The 26,632-nt window shown below is 46.3% G+C and overlaps 1 protein-coding gene across 8 annotated transcripts in view; it reads left to right on the plus strand.

Annotated features, from left to right (window-relative positions):
• Positions 1-106: 106 nt before the first annotated feature.
• The window catches only part of unc13a (unc-13 homolog A (C. elegans)), a 52,855-nt gene continuing 26,329 nt past the window's right edge, over positions 107-26,632 (plus strand). For 4 of the 8 annotated variants that reach the window (XM_071345096.1, XM_071345098.1, XM_071345097.1 and 1 more), the window contains exons 1-23: positions 107-421; positions 4,957-4,986; positions 5,076-5,175; positions 6,818-6,935; positions 7,315-7,438; positions 7,524-7,594; positions 7,826-7,880; positions 8,710-8,739; positions 8,929-9,136; positions 10,175-10,294; positions 12,397-13,182; positions 13,432-13,522; positions 15,058-15,104; positions 15,395-15,479; positions 17,620-17,694; positions 17,828-18,047; positions 22,700-22,927; positions 23,495-23,636; positions 23,831-24,000; positions 24,457-24,572; positions 25,742-25,905; positions 26,106-26,259; positions 26,406-26,474. In XM_071345096.1, coding sequence (XP_071201197.1) covers positions 400-421; positions 4,957-4,986; positions 5,076-5,175; positions 6,818-6,935; positions 7,315-7,438; positions 7,524-7,594; positions 7,826-7,880; positions 8,710-8,739; positions 8,929-9,136; positions 10,175-10,294; positions 12,397-13,182; positions 13,432-13,522; positions 15,058-15,104; positions 15,395-15,479; positions 17,620-17,694; positions 17,828-18,047; positions 22,700-22,927; positions 23,495-23,636; positions 23,831-24,000; positions 24,457-24,572; positions 25,742-25,905; positions 26,106-26,259; positions 26,406-26,474 — 3,225 coding nt within the window. In that variant the 5' untranslated portion in view covers positions 107-399. The remainder of the gene's footprint in view (positions 422-4,956; positions 4,987-5,075; positions 5,176-6,817; positions 6,936-7,314; positions 7,439-7,523; positions 7,595-7,825; positions 7,881-8,709; positions 8,740-8,928; positions 9,137-10,174; positions 10,295-12,396; positions 13,183-13,431; positions 13,523-15,057; positions 15,105-15,394; positions 15,480-17,619; positions 17,695-17,827; positions 18,048-22,699; positions 22,928-23,494; positions 23,637-23,830; positions 24,001-24,456; positions 24,573-25,741; positions 25,906-26,105; positions 26,260-26,405; positions 26,475-26,632) is intronic. The other 4 variants (XM_071345101.1, XM_071345102.1, XM_071345103.1 and 1 more) reach the window with 1 other exon arrangement.

Raw genomic sequence — 26,632 nt, forward strand, 5'->3', positions numbered from 1 at the left:
TTTTCATCAGGACCACGAAACGTTCAGGGAGGCCTGACAGTCAGGTGTTGCGAGCATCCTTGGTTCATCCCGTCATCACTACCGTGACGTAGGTCTCGGGAACTGTCCTTACAGTGGTGGTGCTGAACAAGATGGCTGTGCGTCGGGGAGCGGAGAGCTGAGGTTGAAATATAACCCCCTAAATTGATCCATACATGAGAGGGAAAGCGCACGACAAAAGACTCTAAAGATCAGATTTTTTTTACTGTCGCAAAACAGTGACGTATAATAGCTTCTAGTAGAAACGGAGCTGACTCCATCCACCTATTTATACAGGCTATAGATACGGACATCTACTCCGAATTGAAATATCGGTGCCGGTGGAAGACATCTGGGAGCGATCATAGCCAGAGCTAAGAGATGTCATTGCTGTGCGTTGGCGGTAAGTGACAAACAAACTACTGTTGGCTGTCGAGAGAAATGCTCTTATTTACACGGGTAACCAGTTGCTCCGCGGGCGGTTTTCTTCAATTCATCTCATTTGCAGCTGATTCTGCTCTAAAATGTCTTAATTGTTGGCGTATAGGCCTAAACGACGCGCCGAATACTACATTTGTTTTAAATTGGCTGTAGTCAAATTCCTTTGACCAGAAAGCTCTTTGTATTCTTTAGGTGGCCAGACAGCCTACAGCATTTTTTTAATTGGTCTAATTCTTGTTTTATAATATGACTGTCTTCTAATGATGGAGAAGCGTAATGAACACTGTCAGTCATCATAAACACTTTGATGTCTTGGTGATAAAATGGTAGCTGAACTGTCGTTATTGTAGTCTATTAACCGCAACAAATCACGCTCAAAATATGTTTGAATATTATCGTAAAGCAGACTACACAGAGTAAATATGAGTTTCTGGAATATGATTGTCAGAAACTGAGTCCAGTATTGGATTATGTCCCGGTGTGTAGTAGCTCACTAAAAAGGCGTGTACTGTAAATCCATGTTATCTTTGGTTTCTATTCCGATTTTTAAATATGTAGGGGTGGTTCGCACGGCAAATATTGTTCATTTAGTTTGTGTACTGTCGCTTTTGGTTGTCTATCAAAATGATGATTGCATTCCTTATGACAGCCTTTCTCTTAAGAAATGACGTTTCCAAAGAAATATCCTGAATGCAGCCTTTCTATGCCGTGGCTACAGTAGATTGCCTCTAGCACTAGCCTTCTATATGTTGAATCAGTGTTGTTGACCATACCCTTTCTAGAATGATTGTTTGTGTGAAATGCATTTTCTCCGAGGATAAGAACAAATGGTCCAAGAGATTTTACCCTGGGCAATGGGGCATTGGCGTGAGTCCTTTAGTCAATTTACTCTCCCAACAAAAACACCTAATAGCAGATATCTTGTAGCCCTAAAATCAAAACAGCTAAATAGTCTAGTTTTTGTTCGGGTTGTTTGAATATTAGCTGTGTTGACCTATTTTGCTCCCTCAGTAACTTGTTTTCCAGTTAATTTGTTAGCTGCCTGCCTGTTATAGATTATTTAGGCATTCAGTGGCCTGCTTTCGGGTTTTATGCTATTGTCACATCGATTCACACCCACAGTCACTTCCCTTAAAACGTTGGCCTGTCACGATTTGTCTATGAAAGTGGTAGAGTGAAATGCCAGCAAGCCTAAAGTGTTTGTGGAGACAGGATATTGTCTTGGCACAGTAGTTGGATTAACAAATTGATTGCACAGATGTCAGGATTGAGACAGACTGTCAGATGTACCTGCGATATCTTCAAATGTTGTTGGCATAGCAACCCTCTTCCCTGGCATTTGGAACTTTTCCTTTAATTTCCCATTAGTAATGAATGTACAGCTAAATTAGTGGTTGTATAAAATCCCGTAGCCAAGGTGAGATTGAGAGACAGACTTTTCTTACAAATGGCACTATTTTCACCCACTATCGAGAGACTGGAGGAAGAATGGGGATATGAGTACTTTTTGTTAGGCCTTCATGTAGAAATGGCAGAGAGAACATGGCATTGACAGCAACCCAGTGGAGAAGAAGTGTCCCCACTGTTACCGTTTCTTATAAACGCATGATTCTAACTATAGGTCTATTTGCATATCTTCAGATCATTAGTGATAAGGAAGAGTGATGCCCAGTGTTCAGCGAGAGAGCAGATTTCTAGCGTCACATTACAATATCAAACAGTACACACACACTTCCTTGCAACAATGACCGGGCTTGTTTTTAGTTGACAAATCCCCAGTCATTTCTTCTTCCCACATGAATGTCCACTGAAGCTCTCCGTGTATTCCCCAGCATGTCATGCGTTCAGTGGCTCAGCTAGCAAGCATGAATAATGTTGTAATCCAACGGAAGGATAATTGGCTTGCGCCAGCCGAGGGCCGTTCAGTTCCATATAATCAGACACTATATAACAATATCTCATGTTCTGTTCAGGTTCAGAATACATGATGCCTGTATCTCGGCAGGCTGCTTCCTGAAAGAGAGTGAGCCCTTGGCTTTAATTTCATTTTTGTGTTTCATATTCTGTGGATTCATTGTTTTTTAATGGAGACAGTTTTGTTCTTCATTAGGGCACATTACAATGGATACTTTAAAATAAAATATAATTGACCTCCATGATATAGTTTATTATTACAAATTATAATAAAGATTCATTTCACTGTGTGCGAGTAACTTAATTTTCCCTCTATTAGATTGAACAAGACGATATGACAGAAGAAAGCAATTATGTCGTCTCATTCCTGTCAATCAGAAAGTTTCATTTTGTATCTTCTTTCTCTGTTTCTTCATAACTGAGAACTCCTCCGACATTATAGAATTCCTGCAGGCTACATGTTTGAATTATATTGCTGTTTCTTGCTCTTTGTACAAGTACAACTGATCTGAAGTATGAGGTGCTTGTAAGCTTTCGACTGGAAAATCTCAGGCAATAAAACCCTGGAGCGCTTCTGTAGGGCGAGAGTGACTATATTTCCTGCGAAGAGACACTAGCTTGTGCACTTTTTAAAAAAGTGGGCTTTTTTGTAACCCTCCTGCCATCATAGCTAAACCGGTTTAGCATTGTGCATTTGAGCTGTGTGAGTCCCCCTCTCCCCCTCTACCCTTCACTTCTCACCCCAACCCCCTATCCACTACTGTCCCGCTGAAGTGGTTCTTTTTAGTAGTGGGGGTTCTGCTCTGCCTGCGCTTGGCTGAACAGAGAGATTAATGGAGCACGAGACAAAGAGATAGAGAGGGAGCACACACGCCACATGGTAGGAGGAGAGAGAGAGAACGAGAGGAAGAGAGAGAGAACGAGAGAGAGAACGAGGGGAGAGAGGGGGAACAAGAGGAAGAGAGAGCGAGATTCCAGACAGTGGATTGAGGTTGATGATGGGGGAGAGAGAGAGAGAAAAATGTAGGCAGTCAGTGGATTGAGGCTGATGATTGGGAAAGCACTGCGTTGGAGGGGGGGGGGGGGGGTGAAGGGATGGTAAGTGAGAGAGACATGGCGGAGGTGCTGAGGAATAGACAGCTGAAGAGGCTGGCTGAATGACTGGGTAGAATCCTGTTAGCTTCAGCTCTGCAAAGGGAGGCGGTGGTAATGGAGCTGGACATCTCTTTTGTTCCTTGTATTTTGCAGTGTTCCATGGAATCACCCTACAGGGGATGAAGTAGTCTTCTATTGAGTAATGGTGAATCATGAAAGGCTTAGCTCTGAAGTTGGTTAAGTGCATCCTCTAACTCCTCCTTCCCTGCAGACTAGCAAAATCAGATTGATATTCAGATAAAACAAACATCCTCTTCAGGGTCTGTTGGGATGAGCTATTTTAGGAAAACAAATACTACCACTATTGTCACGCTGCTTCATCATTATCCGACTCTGACATATTAACCTTATCATGTCAAGTCAGACAGCAGGAGACACAATTTCGTTTTCTTTCATTTTCTTTTCCTTTAGCTGAAATCTTGAGTGGCTTGATAAAAAAGCCATTCTTGTGATGGTTGTTATGATATGGATTATTCCTACAGGTGGGAGTGCTCCAGCTGGACCCATAATGATAGAGAACGTGTCAGTAGGTCATTAGGACTGGCCATGTTAGCCATACGGGCATCTGAGTGGCAGCCCACTGCCACATTCCACTGTGCCCTCAGAGAAAAGCATTGGAGGTTATTTTATCACACTCTGTGATTCCAAATGGGCCTTTTTCCCTAAGTCCCTTTTCTTAACTGCAGCTTTTAGAGATGAACTGAGGGGAGGCATTCACTGTGGATTAGAAGGAAGCCTTTGAATATTAAAGCCCTGAACATGGGTTTACTTGGCATCGGCAGGGCGGGCGGGCAGGGGCGGGATTAATGAATAATGAATGGGTCAGAAAAAAAGGATTGGTTACCTAAAGTGATCCCCAATTTATAGAAGGTGACAGTGGTACCTTTACCTTAACAGACCTGCTTTCATTGTGTCACCCTTACTGGTCATCATATGTGAGACTACGTGTGTACAGACACACACACACTGAATCCTGTGTGCTCCTCTTCTCTCTGAACCTCTCTCACCTGAGCATACCGCTGAGAGCCTTCCACTCAAATAGAGCTCTTGACATCTGTTAGTGAATACAGGCTTTGATATTAAGACCCAGGCATTCTGCCATCAGAGGAAGTGTGCCCAGGCTGACTGAATTAGGTCCTTCCTTCCTCCTCCTCCTACGAAATGCCAGGGTCTTGTCATCACCCACGATCCCCACATGGGCTGATATGCATATTGGGATATGAAAAGAATATCTAAGATTTCTGATCTAAATTGCAAAATGAACATATGTTTTGACGCTGTCTTGTGCAGCAAACCTTTTCAGCTCAGGAAGGCGTGGGTTGTTAATAGCTTTGTTGTTAGAAACCTGAATCTCTAGAGTGATTGACCCCATTTTGTTTAACCCATTACAGGATGGCTCATGTTGTTGTTTTTCTGTCTGTTTTGCAGTGAAGAAAGCCAAACTCGATGGACCCCAAGGTGAGTTGAGACATGTTTGACTTAGTCTTAAAAAGTCTTCAACACTGGTTTGTTTGATATTAACACTGATATTCCTCATTGTTCCACAGAGAAATTTAACACCTACGTGACGCTGAAGGTGCAGAATGTCAAGAGCACCACCATCGCTGTGCGGGGTGCCCAGCCATGCTGGGAGCAGGACTTCATGTTGTAAGACTTCTTCCCCCTCTCCTCCTCTCCCTCATTTGTTCGCCTCTTCCTCTCTCGCATCCCACTCTTCTTCTTCCTCCTCCTCCATCTCTCCCTCTATAGGAAAGACTTACTAGTTTCTCTCTCCACACGTTGAGCTACCCTGGGTCCTAAGTGCTCTGTCAGTGATGAGACTACAAGGCTCTGGATGCCTGATCTCAGATACGAGATATGCAACTGTTGAGCTAGGCAGCCAGCCAGCCGTCCATGCCGGGCAGGCAGTGACACTAATGTGTTAACACCAGAGTGCACACATGTTGTGTAACACGGACTGCAGGGACTCCTGAATAAATGTTTTAAGTAGTGACGTTTAAGGTGCCCAGCAACACTCTCATTGTTTGGAGTGCTACTGTCACTGGGCAGGAGTTCAGATGAAGCCTTGGATAGGGCACTTGTCAAAATGTTTTCAGAACTGATAACAGGAACAGGAAGTTGCCACGAAATGAGTACCTTTTGCATCCCTTCTTATTTTAAGTAGAAATTGTGCACAAATATTGCATTTTAAAAGCCTGTTATATTAAATGAAGTGCACTTTTAATATAGACCACATTCAAAATTCAGCTTCAGTTTAACCCACTTAAACCCAACATTTCTCCAAGTTTTCACCATCACTGTAAAGCCCTCGCTATTTTGTTGCTTTGACACAGTCATTTCTGAAGATGATTATTTATTTCATGTTATTAGTGATTCATTTTAATGGGGGGGGGGGACCTGTTACGTGAGCTGAGATCTCATTTTAATTTGGTGAAAGTATTACTTTTTAAATATTTTTTTCAAGAGAGACATTGAACATCTAATAGTCAAATCATAGTGTAAAAGCAGGTGATCTGGTTCTACTCTTTTTGGCCATTTTCTGGTGTTTTGTGGTCCAAAACTGAGCGGGTCGAGCAGAACACGTCAACCCTGTTACCCATAGATAGACAGGGTAGAAATGTTTGAACAATTTAAAAACATTTGTGAAGCTTGCACACAACAATCTTCCCTGTCACAAGGGGATTCCTGGCTGTCCCTATACAGCACTACTTTTGACCAGGGGTCAGGGGTCAGGTACCATGGGGATGCAATCTGAGTATAGCTGTGTGGATACTTGAGATAATGGAGGTGCAGTGTATATATGTTATTGACCAAATCAGTCCTGGACAGTCAGCTCTATACGCTTTTTTCCTGATAGAATTCATTCCTGTTTTCCCTGATGGAAATAATACTGGTCTCCTTCACTCTGCCTTATTGACCTCGCCTCTCCCCCTCAGACAGCTCTCTGTGGCTCAGTGACTCACATCCACCAAAGGGTGAATCACATTGGCTCTTTGTTCTATTAGATTAGCGCTGGGTATCTGATGGTATATATATTTCACTTCTCTATAAGATGGGTTCTATATTTCCAGGCCCTGTTGCTCAATCAGGGTTTTTGTCATTTCGGTCTCCCAGTCTGTTTAGTTTATTTCCTCATCACTTCTTTCTCTCTCTCTCTCCCCTCCTCTCTCTCCCTCCTCATCTTCTTGTCTCCCTCTTTTTTTCTACACCTTCTCACCCACCCTTCTCTCTCTCTCTCTCTCTCTCTCTCTCTCTCTCTCTCTCTCTCTCTCTCTCTCTCTCTGTTTAGTGAGATCAACAGGCTGGACCTGGGGCTGACGGTGGAGGTGTGGAACAAAGGGTTAATCTGGGACACCATGGTGGGGACCTTGTGGATCCCCCTGCAAAACATCCGCCAGTCTAATGAGGTACGGTACGCCCACCCGGCCCCCCCCCTGGTTCCCCCTCTCCTTCCCCACCACACTCCACCCTCCTGAGAGTACAAGGCGGTTTACCAGCAGCACATCCAAGGCTCAGACACTAGTTCATCACAACAATAGACTCATACTGTTTGTTGTCAAGCTACATCAAAGTGCTTAAGGTGGAATACACTTCATATCAGGGATGAAAGGAGTTTAAGGGAAGTGTTCTTGGGTGGTTAAGATGGATAACCTACAGGGAGTGAATTCCTCTGCTTCGAAACACTGTAACTAGGACTATTTTTAGCATCCTCCCAATTGTTTGACTGTAAGAGGGAAAGTGTTACCCTGTACAATAACAGTACGTGTGTGTGTGTGCTCGTGCTAGGATGGGCCGGGGCAGTGGCTGACCCTGGACTCCCAGGTCATCATGGCTGAGAATGAGATTACCGGCACCAAAGACCCCACCTTCCACCGCGTGCTGCTGGACACCCGCTTTGAACTGCCATTAGGTTAGTGTGTGTGTGCGTGCATGCGTACATGTGTGCATGAATGTGTCCTTAGTGACTGACCAGTGAATGGGTCTTTCTGCTTCAGACATTCCAGAGGATGAGGCTCGATACTGGGCCAAGAAACTGGAGCAACTCAATGCCATGAGGGACCAGGACGTAAGGCATCTCCTCCTCTCCTCCCTCTGTGTTTACATCTTACCCGCCCGCCACAAGGCAGGGCTATCAGTAATTACAGAAGTCATCACTTACTCTATGCATTAAATATGATGTAGACCTTTCGGTACACCCATAACTCTCCTAGATGGTGATTACCCCATGTTAGATTAGCTGCAGTGCCATGTACAGTGTCAGTCAGCTGTATCTATTGTGTGTGTGTGTGTGTTGCAGTACACATACCAGGAGGAGGAGGAGAGACCACTGCAAGCGCCATCAACACAGTGCTGTGAGTAGTAGACACTTGATACTGGCTGTAGCCTCTTCACACCCTCTTTAAAACCCTCCTCCCTTTCATTCTCCTTTTCACTTTGTTCCTGCCCCCTCCCCGCTTCCTACTTGTCACTCTCCCCGTCTCCTCTTCCTCCTCCTCTTCTTCACTCTCCTTCTCTCCCTCTTCACTATCCTCCCTTTCATCCTCCTCATATTCACTTTATTCCTCCTCCTCCTCTTCTTCCTCTTCCTCCCCCTCTTCTCCACTCTCCTCCCGAGTCTTTGGGATGCAGATTAGAGGGGAAGAATCAGGCAGAAAGGCAGGCAGGCGGATGGAGGGAGGGAGGGATGGATGGAAGGAGGTAGGGAGAAAAGCTGACATGACGAATCGAGCCAGCAGGCCTGCCTCATAGTCAGCTCCACACACAGTGATTTATGGCTGCTGGCTGTGTGATGGATGTGTGCTGGCATACTTACACTGCCCTGTCAGACACAGCCCTGTCTGTCTGATGATGACGGCCCATGTGGGTGGGTGGAAATGACTGTGGATGAGTCTGGGCTGTGGTGGGTGTTTCAGTCTGTCAGTGGGTATTTGTGAGAGACGATTTGTGAGGGATCAGCCGTAAAGGTTGGTCAGTATGTGTGTGAGTGCTGCATGCTGTGTTTCATTGAGTGTTTACGGATGGGGTCTGCGAATGCGCTTTGAGTTATGGGATGCTGGGTTGAGAGTTATGGCTGACTACCCGCTGCTCTGTGCACATTTTTTAGCATTGGAGTTTATGGCTCAGGCCCAAATCAAATTTTTCTGTGGTAACTTATTACCTACTTACCCTCTGTCCTTGTAGGTAACTGGAGTCTTTGGGGAGACCAGCAAAGTAAGTCTTTCTAGCTTTTTTCACACAGTTTAGCGAACAATGTATGCTGACTCAAATGGAACCTTGTACTGCAGGCCTATATTGCTAGGTTTAAGTATGTCACCAAGCACATACTAGCATAATGAGTAAAGATGAACCCAGACTCACATCATGATAATCATCATCATATTTCAACCATTTCCTGTGTAGATGAAGACCCAGACAGTGCTGTGGACGACAGAGACAGTGACTACCGCAGTGAGACCAGTAACAGCATCCCCCCTCCCTTCTACACCACGTCTCAGCCCAACGCCTCCATGCACCAGTACCCCATCCAGAGAGACCAGCGCTACTCCTCGCTAACCTCCTACAACGGCTCCATCCAAGAGCTGGACTACGACAACCAGAGACCCATGAGGTAACCTCTCTCCTGTCCTGTTCTGTCATCCTTACCTGCTTCATTACCTGGTTCACTACTCGGGGTCTCAATAGGGGGTTTGTCCCAATAAGCTTCCTTTCATTGTCTCCTCTCTTTCATTTTAAACTTACCTTTAAGTTATTTTATTACAAGCTGCTATCCTACAGTTGTTCTAATCTAAAAACATGCAGGGTAGGTGGAAGTTGTAGCTTTTCCCTGTCCAGCTCTTTGAGATATGTGTGGGTGAAGGAACGGAGACGAGGAAAGGAAACTACATTAGACTATTGACACAGCATGGATCTCACTCGCAACACCTCTTCTTAGTCAAGGGATCCATATGGACTTTGTCTCCTCTAGAGATCAACACTCTATTCACCACAGAGTAAATCAGACTGATACAGAACCCACAGAGCCCCGTGAGCTTGTTTTGGCTCACACTGTTGTTACATGGTAACCTGTTGTCCCACTGTGACTTCACTCTACAGAGCATACTGCGGTGCGGCCTCACTATACAAGCCCAAAGGAGCAGTCATGCCCACCTTGTATACAGGCCGTGTGGGAGGAGCCTCACCGGCACCATCACTTAGTGTGTGTGTGTACATGTGTGTGAGTGTGCATGCGTGTGTGTGTGGCTGAAATACAGCCCCCTGTGATCACTTAGCAACTTGTTCCCCCCCCCCCCCCCCCAAAATCAAGTGTGTTTTTTGTCTTAACATCTATTGTTCAAAGGCACAAGTTCACTCAAACTCATGCCTTGCTTGGGGCAGCCACGTTATTGCATAAAGGCTTCTCTCGACAGTGATTCTTTTTATAGCCATATGGACCTGCAAGGTCCGCTATAGCTAAAACCAATCACTCTCTTCTCTGTCTGACTGGCTCTGTCTGGCTCCTTGGTCAGTGCCAGTGGTCTTTATGCGGTAGGTTTGCCAGGCAGTGTGTGGTTCAGTTTGGTGTTGTGGATGTTGCTGTGTGTCTTTGAAAAGCCCCAGGCTAGACTGTACTGATGCTCCTCTACTGCCTCTCCCTCCTTCCTGCCAGACGCTATGATAGTTTAGACTCGGCCACCAACGGGCGCAGCGATCTCGATTCAGCCTCAGGTTCGAGCCGGCACACCAGCCGCCAGTACTCTCTAGACAGTAGGCACTCGCTCTCTGATAGGTGGGTCTCTGCACCTCCTCTTCCTCCTCTTCCAGCCTGTGACTTCGTCCGTGGTCTCGCTGTGACGTCAGTGGTGGAATAGTCCTGTCCTCCTCGCTCGCTGTGCTTGCATGCATGTGCTGTTCAACTCCCTCTCTCTACTTCTTATCTACGTTCCGATCCTGTATCTACCTGATAATAACTACTGTATACACACCGGTATCACACACACATGATCTCCCCTCTCTCTGTCGTTCATCTGTGGTGAAATGTGAATGAGTTCCTCTGTTGTGTTTGTGTTGTTGTGTAAGACGTTGAAGGCATAGGGGAGCAGTTTGGCTAAGTTGATGTGAGTTGCAGTGATGAAGTGTTAGTGTGTTCTGTGTGGTTCCTCTGCCTCCTCTGTCTCTCAGTGGCAGCCTGTTATTACCTCCTCCTCCTACGGTGCCTCAGTGACAAGTCCTCTCTGTGATTAACTATGCAGCTCAGGCTTCCCCCAGCCAGAGCCAGCCATACTGTTGGCTGAGGACCCTGGCCCCGGCTCTTGGGTGGCAGGAGGCATGCCTGTTCAGAATTAATAGTAGCCTATCAGAGAGGGGAAGACGTATGTGCCACTGTACCTCTCTCCTGCTGTGTTTGGTGTTTGAGAAGGAAAATGCAGGGTTCTGTCAGACAGCTCAGTGAAAGAGCTGTGTGTGTCCATGTGGGTGTACTAAAGAGAGAGAGAGTTTGCATGCGTGTGTGCTTCTTGATCGAGTAGCAGGATTCTGGATGTGGTTTTGTGCGTATGCAGTGTGTATTTCTATGTGTGTGTTGGTTTCCTCAGGTGTTCTGTTTTCCTGTTTGCATTCAGTCCAGGTTCCTGTCTCCTAGCTTTGACACAGACACACACAGCCCAGGTTCCTGTCTCCTAGCTCTCACACAGACACACACAGCCCAGGTACCTGTCTCCTAGCTCTCACACAGACACACACAGCCCAGGTTCCTGTCTCCTAGCTCTCACACAGACACACACAGCCCAGGTTCCTGTCTCCTAGCTCTCACACAGACACACACAGCTCAGGTTCCTGTCTCCTAGCTCTCACACAGACACACACAGCCCAGGTTCCTGTCTCCTAGCTCTCACACAGACACACACAGCCCAGGGCTGTTTAACTCTTCTTTCTTTACTCCCCCTGTACCGCCTCATGCATTATTGAACCTTCACTGCTTTAATCGATTGTATGTAAACGAGTGGACTTGTGTCTGTGTGTTGGGATGTGTGTTGTTCCAGTCTGCTCTCTCTCTCTCTGACTCATGAGGTGTCTCATTCTCTTTCTCTTCTCACTAATAGCCTCATTCATCAAAGTCGATAAATGTTCCACTATTTTATTTGTCTGCTAAAAAGAGGCTGATCAGCCCAGTGTAGGCCCCTGCCTCTCTCTTTCCACTTGTACTTTCTTTCTCCACCTCTCTCTCTCTCTCTCTCTCTCTCTCTCTCTCTCTCTCTCTCTCTCTCTCTCTCTCTCTCTCTCTCTCTCTCAATTAAATTAAATTCAAGGGGCTTTATTGGCATGGGAAACATATACTTACATTGACAAAGATAGTGAAATGGATATACAAAATGTGAAATAAACAATAAAAAGTGAACAGTAAATATTACACTCACACACTCTCTCTCTCTCCCTCTCTCTCTCTTTCTCTCTCATCACCTCACCTGAGTGGGTGCCATTACTTGTCAAGGCTGTGTGCCTCGCGTTTGTTTCGCTGTTTATTGTGTTGGCTCTGGGTGTTTGTGAAAATCTGCTCTGTTGAATATGCAGATTTGTATGTGGCGTGTGATCAGAGCATCCACCAATAATCTCTCTCTCTCTATACTAAAAATGAAGACTTCCCTGTTACTATACCACATAACCCCCACACTCATGCATCTGAACACACACTAGCCCATCCCTTGGTCCAGGATGGGTTTGTTACTCTCCTCTTAATCCTAGATTAACTGTTCTCCCTCACTTTAGTCCCCAATACTTCCCCTTAACATGCACTCTGGGCCCATTTGGTTGTTCATTTCTTAGTTTTTCGTCCCCAGTCTGCTCCATGTGTCTGTGTATCTGACTGTGGTCCATTTGTCTGTCTGTCTACAGTCCTACAGGCAGCAGTCGCTATGCCTCCTCTGGGGAGCTGAGTCGAGGCAGCTCCCAGCTCAGTGAGGAGTTTGGCCCTGAGAACGAGGGGAGTCTGAGAGGCTCTGTGGAGCTCTACGATGAGAACGACTCTTACCACTCCTGCCACTCCTCTGTCAGCTACGACAAGGAATCGGCTGGCTGGGACCCCGATGAGCCCGAGGTGGTGTACAGTGACGAAGGGGGCTATGTCAAAGATGGCGGAGAGGAGGGGGCTATTTACGAGGAGGAGGAGGGCGAGCTCTACGAGCCCGAGCAGGGAGAGGGGGAGTACAACTATGAGGGAGAGGAGGAGATAATTTACGAAGATGAAGATCTCTACCCTCTGGACGGCACGCTCAGCGAGAACCAGGAGCCACCCTACACGGCCCCCACGCTGGCCCCCGAGGCCTCCATCACCAGGCCCCCTCTGGAGAAACAAGCCTCTTTGAGAGAGCAGCAGCCCGAGCCCCCCACCCTGGCCCCCACCACCCAGGCCCAGACCATGCCCCCTGTCCAGCCCCCTGTCACCACAGCCTCCACCAAGCCTCCATTTACCCCCATGATCCATCCATCCCTCATCCAGCCCCCGGTGCCCACAGCCCAGCCCCCTGCTCCAGAGACCCAGCCTCCAGTGTCTGATGCCCTGGATGATATCCTCCTAGACCTCCAAGAGGAAGAGCCTCTGTCTTTAGAGCAGGAGGTCCCTGTGGTGGAGAGTCCCCCAGCAGAAGTCCCAGCAGAGAAGAGTGAGACTCCTCTTGTCAGGTGAACCCTCAACCATCCACTTCTGTAGTTATATAGTAATGCTGGCCTGAACACCATTGTCTGCTACGCTATTACCACAACTATTTACTACAACTTTCCCCTCTACACATTACGTTGTACTACAATAGACTTTTATTACTATCCGCTACTGCCTTTAAAACAGAGCGAAGTTTGATTATTTTCTACCATCTAAGTATCTTCACAAATAATGAGCACCAGTCTGAATACCCCTGTACATTTCTCTCCCAGCTATCAAAGGCCCATCATGGAGCCTGGGCCAGACAGGGCCAGGGCCAACTGGCAACGGCTCTGCAGCAAGGTCCGACTACAGCTGCAGCAGGTGAGACAGCCTGTGTATGTGTATGCGTGTGCGTGTGTGTGCGTGTGCGTGGGGTGCGTGCGTGTGTGCGTGTGCGTGTGTGTGTGTGTGTGTGTGTGTGTGTGTGTGTGTGTGTGTGTGTGTGTGTGTGTGTGTGTGTGTGTGTGTGTGTGTGTGTGTGTGTGTGTGTGTGTGTGGACTCAGAGTTAGACGTAAGTAACAGTAAATGTAAATCTTTCTCCCTCCATTTAGTAGGATATGTTGTTTCATATAATATTAATTTGTGAATGTCCATCATCCATTTTGTATGATATGTTATGAATTATATTTTGTATTATATGTTACGAATTGCAATATGTATGATATGTTACAAATTCCACTTTATTGTGGTTAACATTGGCTAGGTGGCTAACGTTAGCTAGGCTAAGGGTTAAGGCTAGGAGAAGGGTTAGCTAACATGCTAAGTAGTTGCAAAGTAGCTAAAAAGTAGTAAATAGTTGCAAGGTTGCTAATTAGCCAAAACACTAAAGTTGTCCGTGATGTGATTCAAACACGCAACCTTTGGGTTGCTAGACATTTGCGTTATGCGCTCACCCATCCTCCCCGACCAACCGCCTTCCTTTCAGTTTAACCTTCTTTCTTATGTCACTTGACCAAATATAACATATCATACAAATTTTAGTTCCCCAGATTTCCATTTACTATGTTATGTCTAGTCTATGAGACCAGGCTGGTGCAGGTGGGTGTGTATGGATGGACTCTCTATGTGGCTGCCTGCTATGTTTCTCACCATAATGCTGTCACTCCTTCATATGTCCCTGCCCTGAAATGTATCTTCTGACATCTGTGCCCCTTCAGTTTTGTTTCATTCACTTCTTAATCATTAATTCCAGTTTATATGACCCTTTAAGTTGTGATCCAGTGGTTGTTTTAGCCTGGCTTTATTTTGTTAAGATAATTTGTATTTGTTTACCCCTGTTTGTGCGCCATTTCATTTGTTTTCTTTTCAGTTTTTTTGCCACCCCATAGCGATATGCATGTTGTCCGTTCTGATGGGCCAGGGCTGGAGCCGACTGCCAGGTGGGTGTGTCCGTGGTTGCTTGTGAGCGCTGCTGGTGACAATAACGTGAATGTCTGAACACACAGAGAGATAAGGAGCAGATAAGGAGCACGTCTTCCTGTTAGAGCACAGATAGAATTACTGGAATGGTACTGCAGATAAGGATCTGTCACAAATCCACTTTCAACCATGGCCTTCAAACACATAGGCCTCCCGACTGACGTCAATGGACAGTGAAATCACCTGAGGCAACGCCCTCTTGTCTCTCTTCCATGTTTTATGGCTGACATTATGGACTGTTTTCTGCCCAATTAAACACATCATTCTTGATTTTATAGTAATAAACTGTGGGAGACTCCATCTTTGTTCTTGTGGCGAGACAGACAGCCAGGGGCAGATATGTGATGTACTAAGACCTAATAAAACCATTTCCAGGCGTACTATGTGCCAATCACTCCTCACCCTGTCTCACCCTGTCTCACCCCTCTCTCCACAGGCTCGAGGGGAGTCGGTTGGGATTTGCTCCCTGTTGCTATCAGCAGGGTAAGTGTCTGTCACTATCACACCCACAAGTATGCTAATAAAGCTTCACAACATGAAATAATAACAAAACTGCATGACATTTTGAGCAAATAATTGGAGTGTAGTTGGTCCCAGATCTCTTTGTGTTGCAAATGGCCATTGTTATACAAACATGGCTATATAGCACAAACAGATCTGGGACCAGGTTAAAGTAATTGTTCCTGTAATTTACAGTGTGTTTATGTGTTAGTGGTGGAAGTGGATTTTGTGATAATAAGAGTGTTGTGTTTGTGTGGGTTTTCCCCATGCAGGGTGGGTGGGGCGCTGTATAGCATTGACAGCATGCCGGACCTCCGCAAGAGGAAAGCCATGCCTCTGGTCAGAGACCTGGTCAGTGTAAGTTCTGAACACTTACTAAATATAGTCACTCGACATTCATCCCTTCTCTCTCTCTCTCTCTCTCTCTCTCTCTCTCTCTCTCTCTCTCTCTCTCTCTCTCTCTCTCTCTCTCTCTCTCTCTCTCTCTCTCTCTCTCTCTCTCTCTCTCTCTCTCTCTCTCTCTCTCTCTCTCTCTGTTTCTCTCTCTCTGTTTCTCTCTCTCTGTTTCTCTGTTTCTCTCTTCTCTCTCTCTCTCTACTCTCTTTCTTTCTTCCCCCCTTCTTTCCTTGTTGTGCCCTGAGGGGGACGACCCTGCCCTTCTGTCTCTACTTGAGGTACACAGAGTCAGGGGTCTCAGATGGCCACTGAGGCCTGCCTTGCCCTCCACACCTCCCAGGGAGCGTCACTCTGTCCTCTCCTCTCTCTGACTGCTCACCCTGGGGGTGTGGTATGTTAACCAACGGGATGCTAGAGGAGAGTGGAGAAAATAATCCTGGATAGTTATATCCTGCTGTACTGTACGTGAACACTCATATACTCTTAGAAAAAAAGTGTTCTTTGGCTGTCCCCTAGGCGAACCCTTTTTGGTTCCAAGTAGAATCCTTTTTGGTTCCAGGTAGAACCATTTTTGGTTCCAGGTAGAAAAGGGTTGTGGAAAGGGTTATACATAGAACCCAGAAGGGTTCAACCTGGAACTTAAAGGGTTCTACCTGGAGCCAAAAAGGGTTCTTCAAAGGGTTATGTTATGGAACAGCCAAATAACCATTTTAGGTTCTAGATAGCACCTTTTTTCTAAGAGTGTAGCCTCCCGTTAAAGATTGAATAGAGTAGATTATTCACTGGAGAAGCATACAGAGGAATAGTACCATTACTGGGCTCCAGCTGGAGTAATGCCAGAGCAGAGTGTTTAAGTAGCTGTCAAAGCAGGTGCTTACTAGGCTATTCAACTCACACCAAATAGATGGCCTAGTGCTTGTTCTATCCATCCTTGCCAATTGATCTGATTTCCAAGTTTTGAGTTGAATAGCTCTGATATGCTGAAGGCCTGCCAGACTATACTGTCAGCTCAGCGCTCAGGTGGCTCGGCTCCAACCGGAGCTGTAATGAAGAATTACCATACCGGACAAAATAGCTCAGCACTTTGTCTCTATGAATCCAGCTTACTGTCACACTGTACACCCCCCCCCCCCCCCACACAAACACACACACACACGCATACACACATACACACACACCAACTGCCTGAGTCTGATTCATCCAGACCAGGTAATGTGCTGAGTGGAACTGAATCTGAATGTGCAACAAAGCCAGACTAATATTCAGCCAGTGTTCTCAGACACAGAAGTATGTGCAGGACGATGGCTCTCTCTCCTAATGCTGACTACCTCTCTCTCTCTCTCTCAGACAGTGTCCTAACTCTCTGTGTTTTAATGGTGTCTATTCTTCAACATTGTTAAGGAAGTACATTCATTTCCCACTCTGTCCCTAAGGGCCTTTGTCCTAGCCGTGTACAACGTTGTTTACATGCCATGCTTTCATCTTGTGTGATTTATAGGTCGAGATCTTTCCTCCCACCCAGTATTTCATCAACAAAATCAATAACTCTCTCTGATCTAGTTATTTTTCTTTCCCTTGGTTTCTTTCCCACCGTCACTCTGTATATGTTTTGAAATCACCCCTATGCCACTGTGGCCATGTTTGTGACTGTAGCTAAAGTTGTTTGACATGCCCCTTTTAACACTTGTTTCTCCTTCTGCTTCCTCCTTCCTTCACATGCACTGTTACAGGCTATGGTGAGTAACACTGGGTTCCAAAGGAAAAGGGAACGTTGAAGCACTTTCATTTCAGATACCTACGACCCCTTGTTTCTTATATAAACACTTGGGGAGAATACAGCTGGACTGCATTATGCCCTATTGGCTTAGATGCGTACTGAGATGTATTCTGATCCAAACTATGTTGAAAGATATTAAAGTATGTATCAAGAGAAATATGCTTTTCTCTTTGAGTACAATCGAAGTTGTTACTTTGTTTTAAAAGCCCTTTTGAATGTATTTCAATCACAGTATGTACTGAACTACTATATTTAAAACGTATCTCTTCTTTCATTGTCATCCACTCCATCCTTAATTTTACTCCCCTTCCTGGTCTACCTCAGTCCCTGGCTCAGAACTCCAGGAAGGCAGGGATTACATCAGCCATGGCGTCCAGCACTCTCAATAACGAGGAACTGGTGCGTTTATGGCTCTTTCTTTTCTCTATTCACACTATATGCAGATAGTTTTTCTCTCTCTCCATGTACTCATATATTCCACTAAGTCTCTGACTAGAACTTCTCTCTCTTCTTCTGTTTCCTTCTCTTGTAGAAGAGTCATGTGTACAAGAAGACCCTACAGGCTCTGATATACCCCATCTCCTGCACTACGCCCCATAACTTTGAGGTGTGGACGGCCACCACGCCCACCTACTGCTACGAGTGTGAGGGGCTGCTGTGGGGTATCGCCCGCCAGGGCATGAGGTGCACCGAGTGTGGGGTCAAATGTCACGATAAGTGCCAGGACCTGCTCAACGCTGACTGCCTGCAAAGTAAGTAGAGCCATGTTGATGTTGCTCAGTGAGTTGTAAAGTTTTCTTCAGTTGGTGCTAAAACATAATATAGCGGTGAAACATGAAAAATAAAGTTGGGAAAAAATTGTTTAGAGGTTTGTAGTAACTAGCAACACCAAACGTGTGAGGTTACTTCTGTAATGGACCTTACCGACCGCTGCTTTGGATAAGAGTGTTTTTAACTAAAAGGCTCCTTTGACTGTTATACTTCAGACTCTGCCCACTCTGCTTGTCCTCCTCCCTCTTATTCTCTCATCCCACTCTGCTTGTCCTCCTCCCTCTTATTCTCTCATCCCACTCTGCTTGTCCTCCTCCCTCTTATTCTCTCATCCCACTCTGCTTGTCCTCCTCCCTCTTATTCTCTCATCCCACTCTGCTTGTCCTCCTCCCTCTTATTCTCTCATCCCACTCTGCTTGTCCTCCTCCCTCTTATTCTCTCATCCCACTCTGCTTGTCCTCCTCCCTCTTATTCTCTCATCCCACTCTGCTTGTCCTCCTCCCTCTTATTCTCTCATCCCACTCTGCTTGTCCTCCTCCCTCTTATTCTCTCATCCCACTCTGCTTGTCCTCCTCCCTCTTATTCTCTCATCCCACTCTGCTTGTCCTCCTCCCTCTTATTCTCTCATCCCACTCTGCTTGTCCTCCTCCCTCTTATTCTCTCATCCCACTCTGCTTGTCCTCCTCCCTCTTATTCTCTCATCCCACTCTGCTTGTCCTCCTCCCTCTTATTCTCTCATCCCACTCTGCTTGTCCTCCTCCCTCTTATTCTCTCATCCCACTCTGCTTGTCCTCCTCCCTCTTATTCTCTCATCCCACTCTCCTTGTCCTCATCCCTCTTATTCTCTCATCCCACTCTGCTTGTCCTCCTCCCTCTTATTCTCTCATCCCACTCTGCTTGTCCTCCTCCCTCTTATTCTCTCATCCCACTCTGCTTGTCCTCATCCCTCTTATTCTCTCATCCCACTCTGCTTGTCCTCCTCCCTCTTATTCTCTCATCCCACTCTGCTTGTCCTCCTCCCTCTTATTCTCTCATCCCACTCTGCTTGTCCTCCTCCCTCTTATTCTCTCATCCCACTCTGCTTGTCCTCCTCCCTCTTATTCTCTCATCCCACTCTGCTTGTCCTCCTCCCTCTTATTCTCTCATCCCATTCTGCTTGTCCTCCTCTCTCTTATTCTCTCATCCCACTCTGCTTGTCCTCCTCCCTCTTATTCTCTCATCCCACTCTGCTTGTCCTCCTCCCTCTTATTCTCTCATCCCATTCTGCTTGTCCTCCTCCCTCTTATTCTCTCATCCCACTCTGCTTGTCCTCATCCCTCTTATTCTCTCATCCCACTCTGCTTGTCCTCCTCCCTCTTATTCTCTCATCCCACTCTGCTTGTCCTCCTCCCTCTTATTCTCTCATCCCACTCTGCTTGTCCTCCTCCCTCTTATTCTCTCATCCCACTCTCCTTGTCCTCCTCCCTCTTATTCTCTCATCCCACTCTCCTTGCCCCCCCGACTCTTATTCTCTCATCCCACTCTGCTTGTCCTCCTCCCTCTTATTCTCTCATCCCACTCTGCTTGTCCTCATCCCTCTTATTCTCTCATCCCACTCTGCTTGTCCTCCTCCCTCTTATTCTCTCATCCCACTCTGCTTGTCCTCATCCCTCTTATTCTCTCATCCCACTCTGCTTGTCCTCCTCCCTCTTATTCTCTCATCCCACTCTGCTTGTCCTCCTCCCTCTTATTCTCTCATCCCACTCTGCTTGTCCTCATCCCTCTTATTCTCTCATCCCACTCTGCTTGTCCTCCTCCCTCTTATTCTCTCATCCCACTCTGCTTGTCCTCATCCCTCTTATTCTCTCATCCCACTCTGCTTGTCCTCCTCTCTCTTATTCTCTCATCCCACTCTGCTTGTCCTCATCCCTCTTATTCTCTCATCCCACTCTGCTTGTCCTCCTCTCTCTTATTCTCTCATCCCACTCTGCTTGTCCTCCTCCCTCTTATTCTCTCATCCCACTCTGCTTGTCCTCCTCTCTCTTATTCTCTCATCCCACTCTCCTTGTCCTCATCCCTCTTATTCTCTCATCCCACTCTGCTTGTCCTCCTCTCTCTTATTCTCTCATCCCACTCTCCTTGTCCTCATCCCTCTTATTCTCTCATCCCACTCTGCTTGTCCTCCTCCCTCTTATTCTCTCATCCCACTCTGCTTGTCCTCCTCTCTCTTATTCTCTCATCCCACTCTCCTTGTCCTCATCCCTCTTATTCTCTCATCCCACTCTGCTTGTCCTCCTCCCTCTTATTCTCTCCTCCCACTCTGCTTGTCCTCCTCCCTCTTATTCTCTCCTCCCACTCTGCTTGTCCTCCTCCCTCTTATTCTCTCCTCCCACTCTGCTTGTCCTCCTCCCTCTTATTCTCTCCTCCCACTCTGCTTGTCCTCATCCCTCTTATTCTCTCATCCCACTCTCCTTGTCCTCATCCCTCTTATTCTCTCATCCCACTCTGCTTGTCCTCCTCCCTCTTATTCTCTCATCCCACTGCTTGTCCTCCTCCCTCTTATTCTCTCCTCCCACTCTGCTTGTCCTCCTCCCTCTTATTCTCTCATCCCACTCTGCTTGTCCTCCTCCCTCTTATTCTCTCATCCCACTCTGCTTGTCCTCATCCCTCTTATTCTCTCATCCCACTCTGCTTGTCCTCCTCCCTCTTATTCTCTCCTCCCACTCTGCTTGTCCTCATCCCTCTTATTCTCTCATCCCACTCTGCTTGTCCTCCTCCCTCTTATTCTCTCCTCCCACTCTGCTTGTCCTCATCCCTCTTATTCTCTCATCCCACTCTGCTTGTCCTCCTCCCTCTTATTCTCTCCTCCCACTCTGCTTGTCCTCATCCCTCTTATTCTCTCCTCCCACTCTCCTTGTCCTCATCCCTCTTATTCTCTCCTCCCACTCTGCTTGTCCTCCTCCCTCTTATTCTCTCATCCCACTCTGCTTGCCCTCCTCCCTCTTATTCTCTCATCCCACTCTGCTTGTCCTCCTCTCTCTTATTCTCTCATCCCACTCTCCTTGTCCTCATCCCTCTTATTCTCTCATCCCACTCTGCTTGTCCTCCTCCCTCTTATTCTCTCATCCCACTCTGCTTGTCCTCCTCTCTCTTATTCTCTCATCCCACTCTCCTTGTCCTCATCCCTCTTATTCTCTCATCCCACTCTGCTTGTCCTCCTCCCTCTTATTCTCTCCTCCCACTCTGCTTGTCCTCCTCCCTCTTATTCTCTCCTCCCACTCTGCTTGTCCTCCTCCCTCTTATTCTCTCCCCCCACTCTGCTTGTCCTCCTCCCTCTTATTCTCTCCTCCCACTCTGCTTGTCCTCATCCCTCTTATTCTCTCATCCCACTCTCCTTGTCCTCATCCCTCTTATTCTCTCATCCCACTCTGCTTGTCCTCCTCCCTCTTATTCTCTCATCCCACTCTGCTTGTCCTCATCCCTCTTATTCTCTCCTCCCACTCTGCTTGTCCTCATCCCTCTTATTCTCTCATCCCACTCTCCTTGTCCTCATCCCTCTTATTCTCTCATCCCACTCTGCTTGTCCTCCTCTCTCTTATTCTCTCCTCCCACTCTACTTGTCCTCCTCCCTCTTATTCTCTCATCCCACTCTGCTTGTCCTCCTCCCTCTTATTCTCTCCTCCCACTCTGCTTGTCCTCATCCCTCTTATTCTCTCCTCCCACTCTCCTTGTCCTCATCCCTCTTATTCTCTCCTCCCACTCTGCTTGTCCTCATCCCTCTTATTCTCTCCTCCCACTCTGCTTGTCCTCCTCCCTCTTATTCTCTCCTCCCACTCTGCTTGTCCTCATCCCTCTTATTCTCTCCTCCCACTCTGCTTGTCCTCATCCCTCTTATTCTCTCCTCCCACTCTGCTTGTCCTCATCCCTCTTATTCTCTCCTCCCACTCTGCTTGTCCTCCTCCCTCTTATTCTCTCCTCCCACTCTGCTTGTCCTCATCCCTCTTATTCTCTCCTCCCACTCTGCTTGTCCTCATCCCTCTTATTCTCTCCTCCCACTCTGCTTGTCCTCATCCCTCTTATTCTCTCCTCCCACTCTGCTGTCTCAGACACTCTCTATCTTGTTTGGTTTTTCTGGAAAGGAAATTAAAAGCCATTTGTCTTTCCTTGACATCCTCTCCACCTTTCCAACTCTTCATTGGCGTTTCACAGGTCTGCAGATACTGCCAGAGTACTCATCCATAAATCATACTGCGTACTCTGTCTCACAGTGTGCGTACTCTGTCTCACAGTGTTCTGATGATGGGGCACATTTGCTCTTATAGATCAAATCAAGATTTATTTGAACTGCATTTAAAATTGCAACGTACTTTACAGCAAAACAATTTTAAAAAATGCAAGAGAAGAAGTTAAAAAACCCACAGAAGTCAATAAAAGAGATGAATAAAAGAACAATAAAACTAAAATAACAGTAAAGTCTGTTTTTATAGATGCCATGGTTTATGTTATGCATCCTTTGTATACATTCATCCAATGTTTATCCCATTCAACACAATGAAAACTGTTCATGACCTCCATGCAGCATCACAAAAACCTTCTAATTTCTAATGTAACTCAATAAATTAAATCTGACCTTCATCGCTCTTGTCTACCTCAGGGGCAGCGGAGAAGAGTTCTAAGCATGGGGCGGAGGACAGAACCCAGAACATCATCATGGTTCTGAAGGACAGGATGAAGATCCGGGAGAGGAACAAGCCGGAGATCTTTGAGCTGATCCAGGAGGTGTTTGCCATGGTCAAAGCCACTCACGTCACCTACATGAAGCAGATCAAACAGAGCGTACTAGACGGCACCTCCAAGTGGTCGGCCAAGATCAGCATCACAGGTGAGAGAGAGAGGGGGAAGATACCAGGGAATCAGAGTTGGAGTGCTGATCTAGGATCAGGTCCGCGCTGTCCGAATCAGAATCACAAAAATGACCTTATTCATTAGGATGTAAAAAGATAAACAAGCAGAGTCCTATTCTGAGACGCTTTGTGAATAGCATGAGTCCAGAACCATCCATTTGTAAAGCTCTGGCAGATGCCATTGGGAGTCTGACTCCATCACGAGTCCCGGCACACATCATCCGCCTCTGTCTCCTCTTGTTTGTTTGCGTTCCAGTTCTATTTGTTGTAAAGGTCATGCTGTGCTGTAGACCGTTGAGCCACTGTCTGACACAAAGGAGACAGATTAGATAAATCCCTTGAACGGCCATATGAGGAGGGATTAGAGATATCCGTCTGTAGGTAGGAAAGGCAAATAATCTGAATAGGTCAATGGGAGTATGTGGGATGGCGAACTCTCTCCACTTAGCCTCGTAAACTATGCAGTGGTCAGTCTGTTTAAACAAGCTATGCTCCAGCCAGACTGACCACCTGATGCTGTCGCCTGTCCCCTCCCCCCTCCACAGTGCTGTGTGCCCAGGGCCTTCAGGCCAAGGATAAAACTGGCACGAGTGACCCTTATGTCACGGTCCAGGTGGGCAAGACCAAGAAGAGGACCAAGACTATCTACGGCAACCTCAACCCTGTCTGGGAGGAGAACTTCCACTTGTGAGTACTATAAGAGAGAGAAAGTACTGGACTGAAATAACATTGAAGGTTGTGTATTTACAGGTTATGAATGGGTCACAATTAATGCATATGTCCAACTCTGAACCCATGTGAATAGATGGGATTGGTGGGTCCCTCAAGCAGGAAATGACATAGTGGCGTCTTCCTGTTTCTCTCTCTCTTTCTCCCTGTAGTGAGTGCCACAACTCCTCGGACCGGATCAAGGTGCGGGTGTGGGACGAGGATGATGACATCAAGTCTCGGGTGAAACAGAAGTTCAAGAGGGAGTCAGATGACTTCCTCGGTCAGACCATCATTGAGGTCCGCACGCTGAGCGGAGAGATGGACGTCTGGTACAACCTGGGTCAGTAGGGGAAAGACCTGGGTCAGTAGGGGAAAGACCTGGGTCAGTAGGGGAAAGACCTGGGTCAGTAGGGGAAAGACCTGGGTCAGTAGGGGAAAGACCTGGGTCAGTAGGGGAAAGACCTGGGTCAGTAGGGGAAAGACCTGGGGAAACATTAATTTTGTTGAAGTTCTACTTGTAATTCTCATACTATGTGTCAATTAATCCCATAAGGCATCGGTTGCCAACTGGCGATTTAACATGAAAATAAAATGTAATTCATTCATTCATTCATTCATTCTAAGCTAATTAACCAAATCATTGAGTCCATAAAATGACTTTCTAGGTATCCATTAGATGAGGCACATTTGGTGACTAATTTGGGTGAAAGGTTGAGGTCTTTAATAAAGATAGTTGTTGTTATGTTGACTGTAACATGTGTTGACTGAGACTCTTGTCCTTTGTCCCTCTCTGCAGACAAGCGTACAGACAAGTCAGCCGTGTCTGGTGCCATCAGGATGCACATCAATGTGGAGATCAAAGGAGAGGAAACAGTCGCTCCATATCATGTCCAATACACCTGTCTGCACGAGGTAAGCTGTGTGTCTGTGTGTGTGTGTGTGTGTGTGTGTGTGTGTGTGTGTGTGTGTGTGTGTGTGTGTGTGTGTGTGTGTGTGTGTGTGTGTGTGTGTGTGTGTGGTGGTGGGGGGGGGGGGGGGGTGCGTGTGCTCATGCCTTCAGGTGGCAAGTGAGATTAATGAGCCCAGTCATCTTGTTTCATTTAGCTGACTGATGTAGCAGTTGTTCATTGAAGTGGCCGTTACAGATGAATCAGAAGTTAATATCCCATAAAAGTGTCACCGTCTGCATTGCTCAATCAAGATTAAGACCACATCAGATATAAAATACCACATATATTATTTCTCCCTCTGACCTTCTTCAAATATGGAATTATCATAGTTATTAGTTACCATAGTTATTCTAAATGAGCATTGCCCTATATCAGAGTTCTCCAAGTTTTGTGAGCCCAATAGTTTTTTCGTTTTTTTCCCCTTAATTTTATTTGTATTTTATTGTTGGACATAAAAGACTGTAAAATAAACCAGCAAATCAGCTGCAAGTGATTTTAATTTTGGAAATCTGTACCAAAGTATTCCCACACATAATATGTGTGATCGTATACAAGGTTTGAAATGATTATGTTTTAGTCAAATATTATATCTGTTTCTTCTTGCGGTCAATTTGCAGTAGCTACAAGTAATATTGAATTGCACTGTAAATAGATGATCTGTAGCAAATTCTCTTAATTTACACAATGGCTTAACACACATTGTAATGGTGAGTCGTCACACTGCATGATTCTGATCCTTCTGTACTCTCTAAGCCAAAATAGACAAACACCATTTTGCAAATGAACTGCAATTTTTAAAGGCAGCAGTTGACAAGGTCTTTTTAATTTGTTTAAATTTGCATTAAGAATTTGAACATGAAATCAACTGATCCATTTCTAATGAAAGTCGTGTGATGAATGGCGGCCCAGGCCTGAATGAATAATGAATTGAACAACCCTCTGATCACCGAGCTGTCAGTCAGTTATAGAGTGTGACGTGCTCTGCTCTGCTCTCCTGCTCAGACATACTCACACTGAGATCGTAATGACATCTCCCTGTATTCAGCCTCAGCCACTTCAACTCATTGAAATCATAGTCTGGATTGAATAACCCATGCATTTCTCTTCCTCACTCTCTCTCCCTCTCCCCAGAACCTCTTCCACTTTGTCACAGATGTGCAGAGCTCTGGCGTTGTGAAGATTCCTGATGCTAAAGGGGATGACGCGTGGAAGGTGTACTTTGATGAGACTCCTCAGGAGATAGTGGATGAGTTTGCCATGCGCTACGGAGTGGAATCCATCTACCAGGCTATGACGTGAGCTCAAATGTACCCACCCTGTCACTTAGCAATAGTATACACATTGCCAGATTGTAATGTATTGAGAGGACACATGATGTACGGTTGTGTTTAGGGTGATTTTGGGGTATAACGTCACAAGGGAATGCATGGGCCGTATAGGAGTCAGCTTCATATATACCACAGTGATCATGTTTGCCGTGTGTGTTCTCCCACAGTCACTTTGCCTGCCTGTCGTCTAAGTACATGTGCCCTGGGGTGCCGGCGGTAATGAGTACCCTGCTGGCCAACATCAATGCCTACTACGCCCACACCACCCAGGCCACAAATAATGTGTCGGCCTCCGACCGCTTCGCCGCATCCAACTTCGGGGTGAGTCGCCCCAAATTAATGAGGGGTGGATGGGGACAAAAAATATAATGCAATGCCTCAACTCAGTGTTAAAGGTGAGCCAATGGATATGCTAGCTGTTAGGCTAATGTGTTGTGGTGTGTTTTAAACCCCTTTTTTTCTTACAGAAAGAACGATTTGTGAAGCTCCTGGACCAACTCCACAACTCTCTGAGGATTGACCTGTCCATGTACCGGGTACTACTGTTTCACTCTTCTATTTGTCTCTGTCTGGTTTTCTATCTGTGTCCTTACCTACCTTTATTTCCCTCTTTCTCATTCAATCTATCTCTCTCTCTCTCTCTCTCTGTCGTTCTCTCTATCTCTGTGTGTGATGTGAGAAAGGAGGCTGATGT

The sequence above is a fragment of the Salvelinus alpinus genome, chromosome 16 (assembly GCF_045679555.1).
Source record: "Salvelinus alpinus chromosome 16, SLU_Salpinus.1, whole genome shotgun sequence".
NCBI lineage: Eukaryota > Metazoa > Chordata > Actinopteri > Salmoniformes > Salmonidae > Salvelinus > Salvelinus alpinus.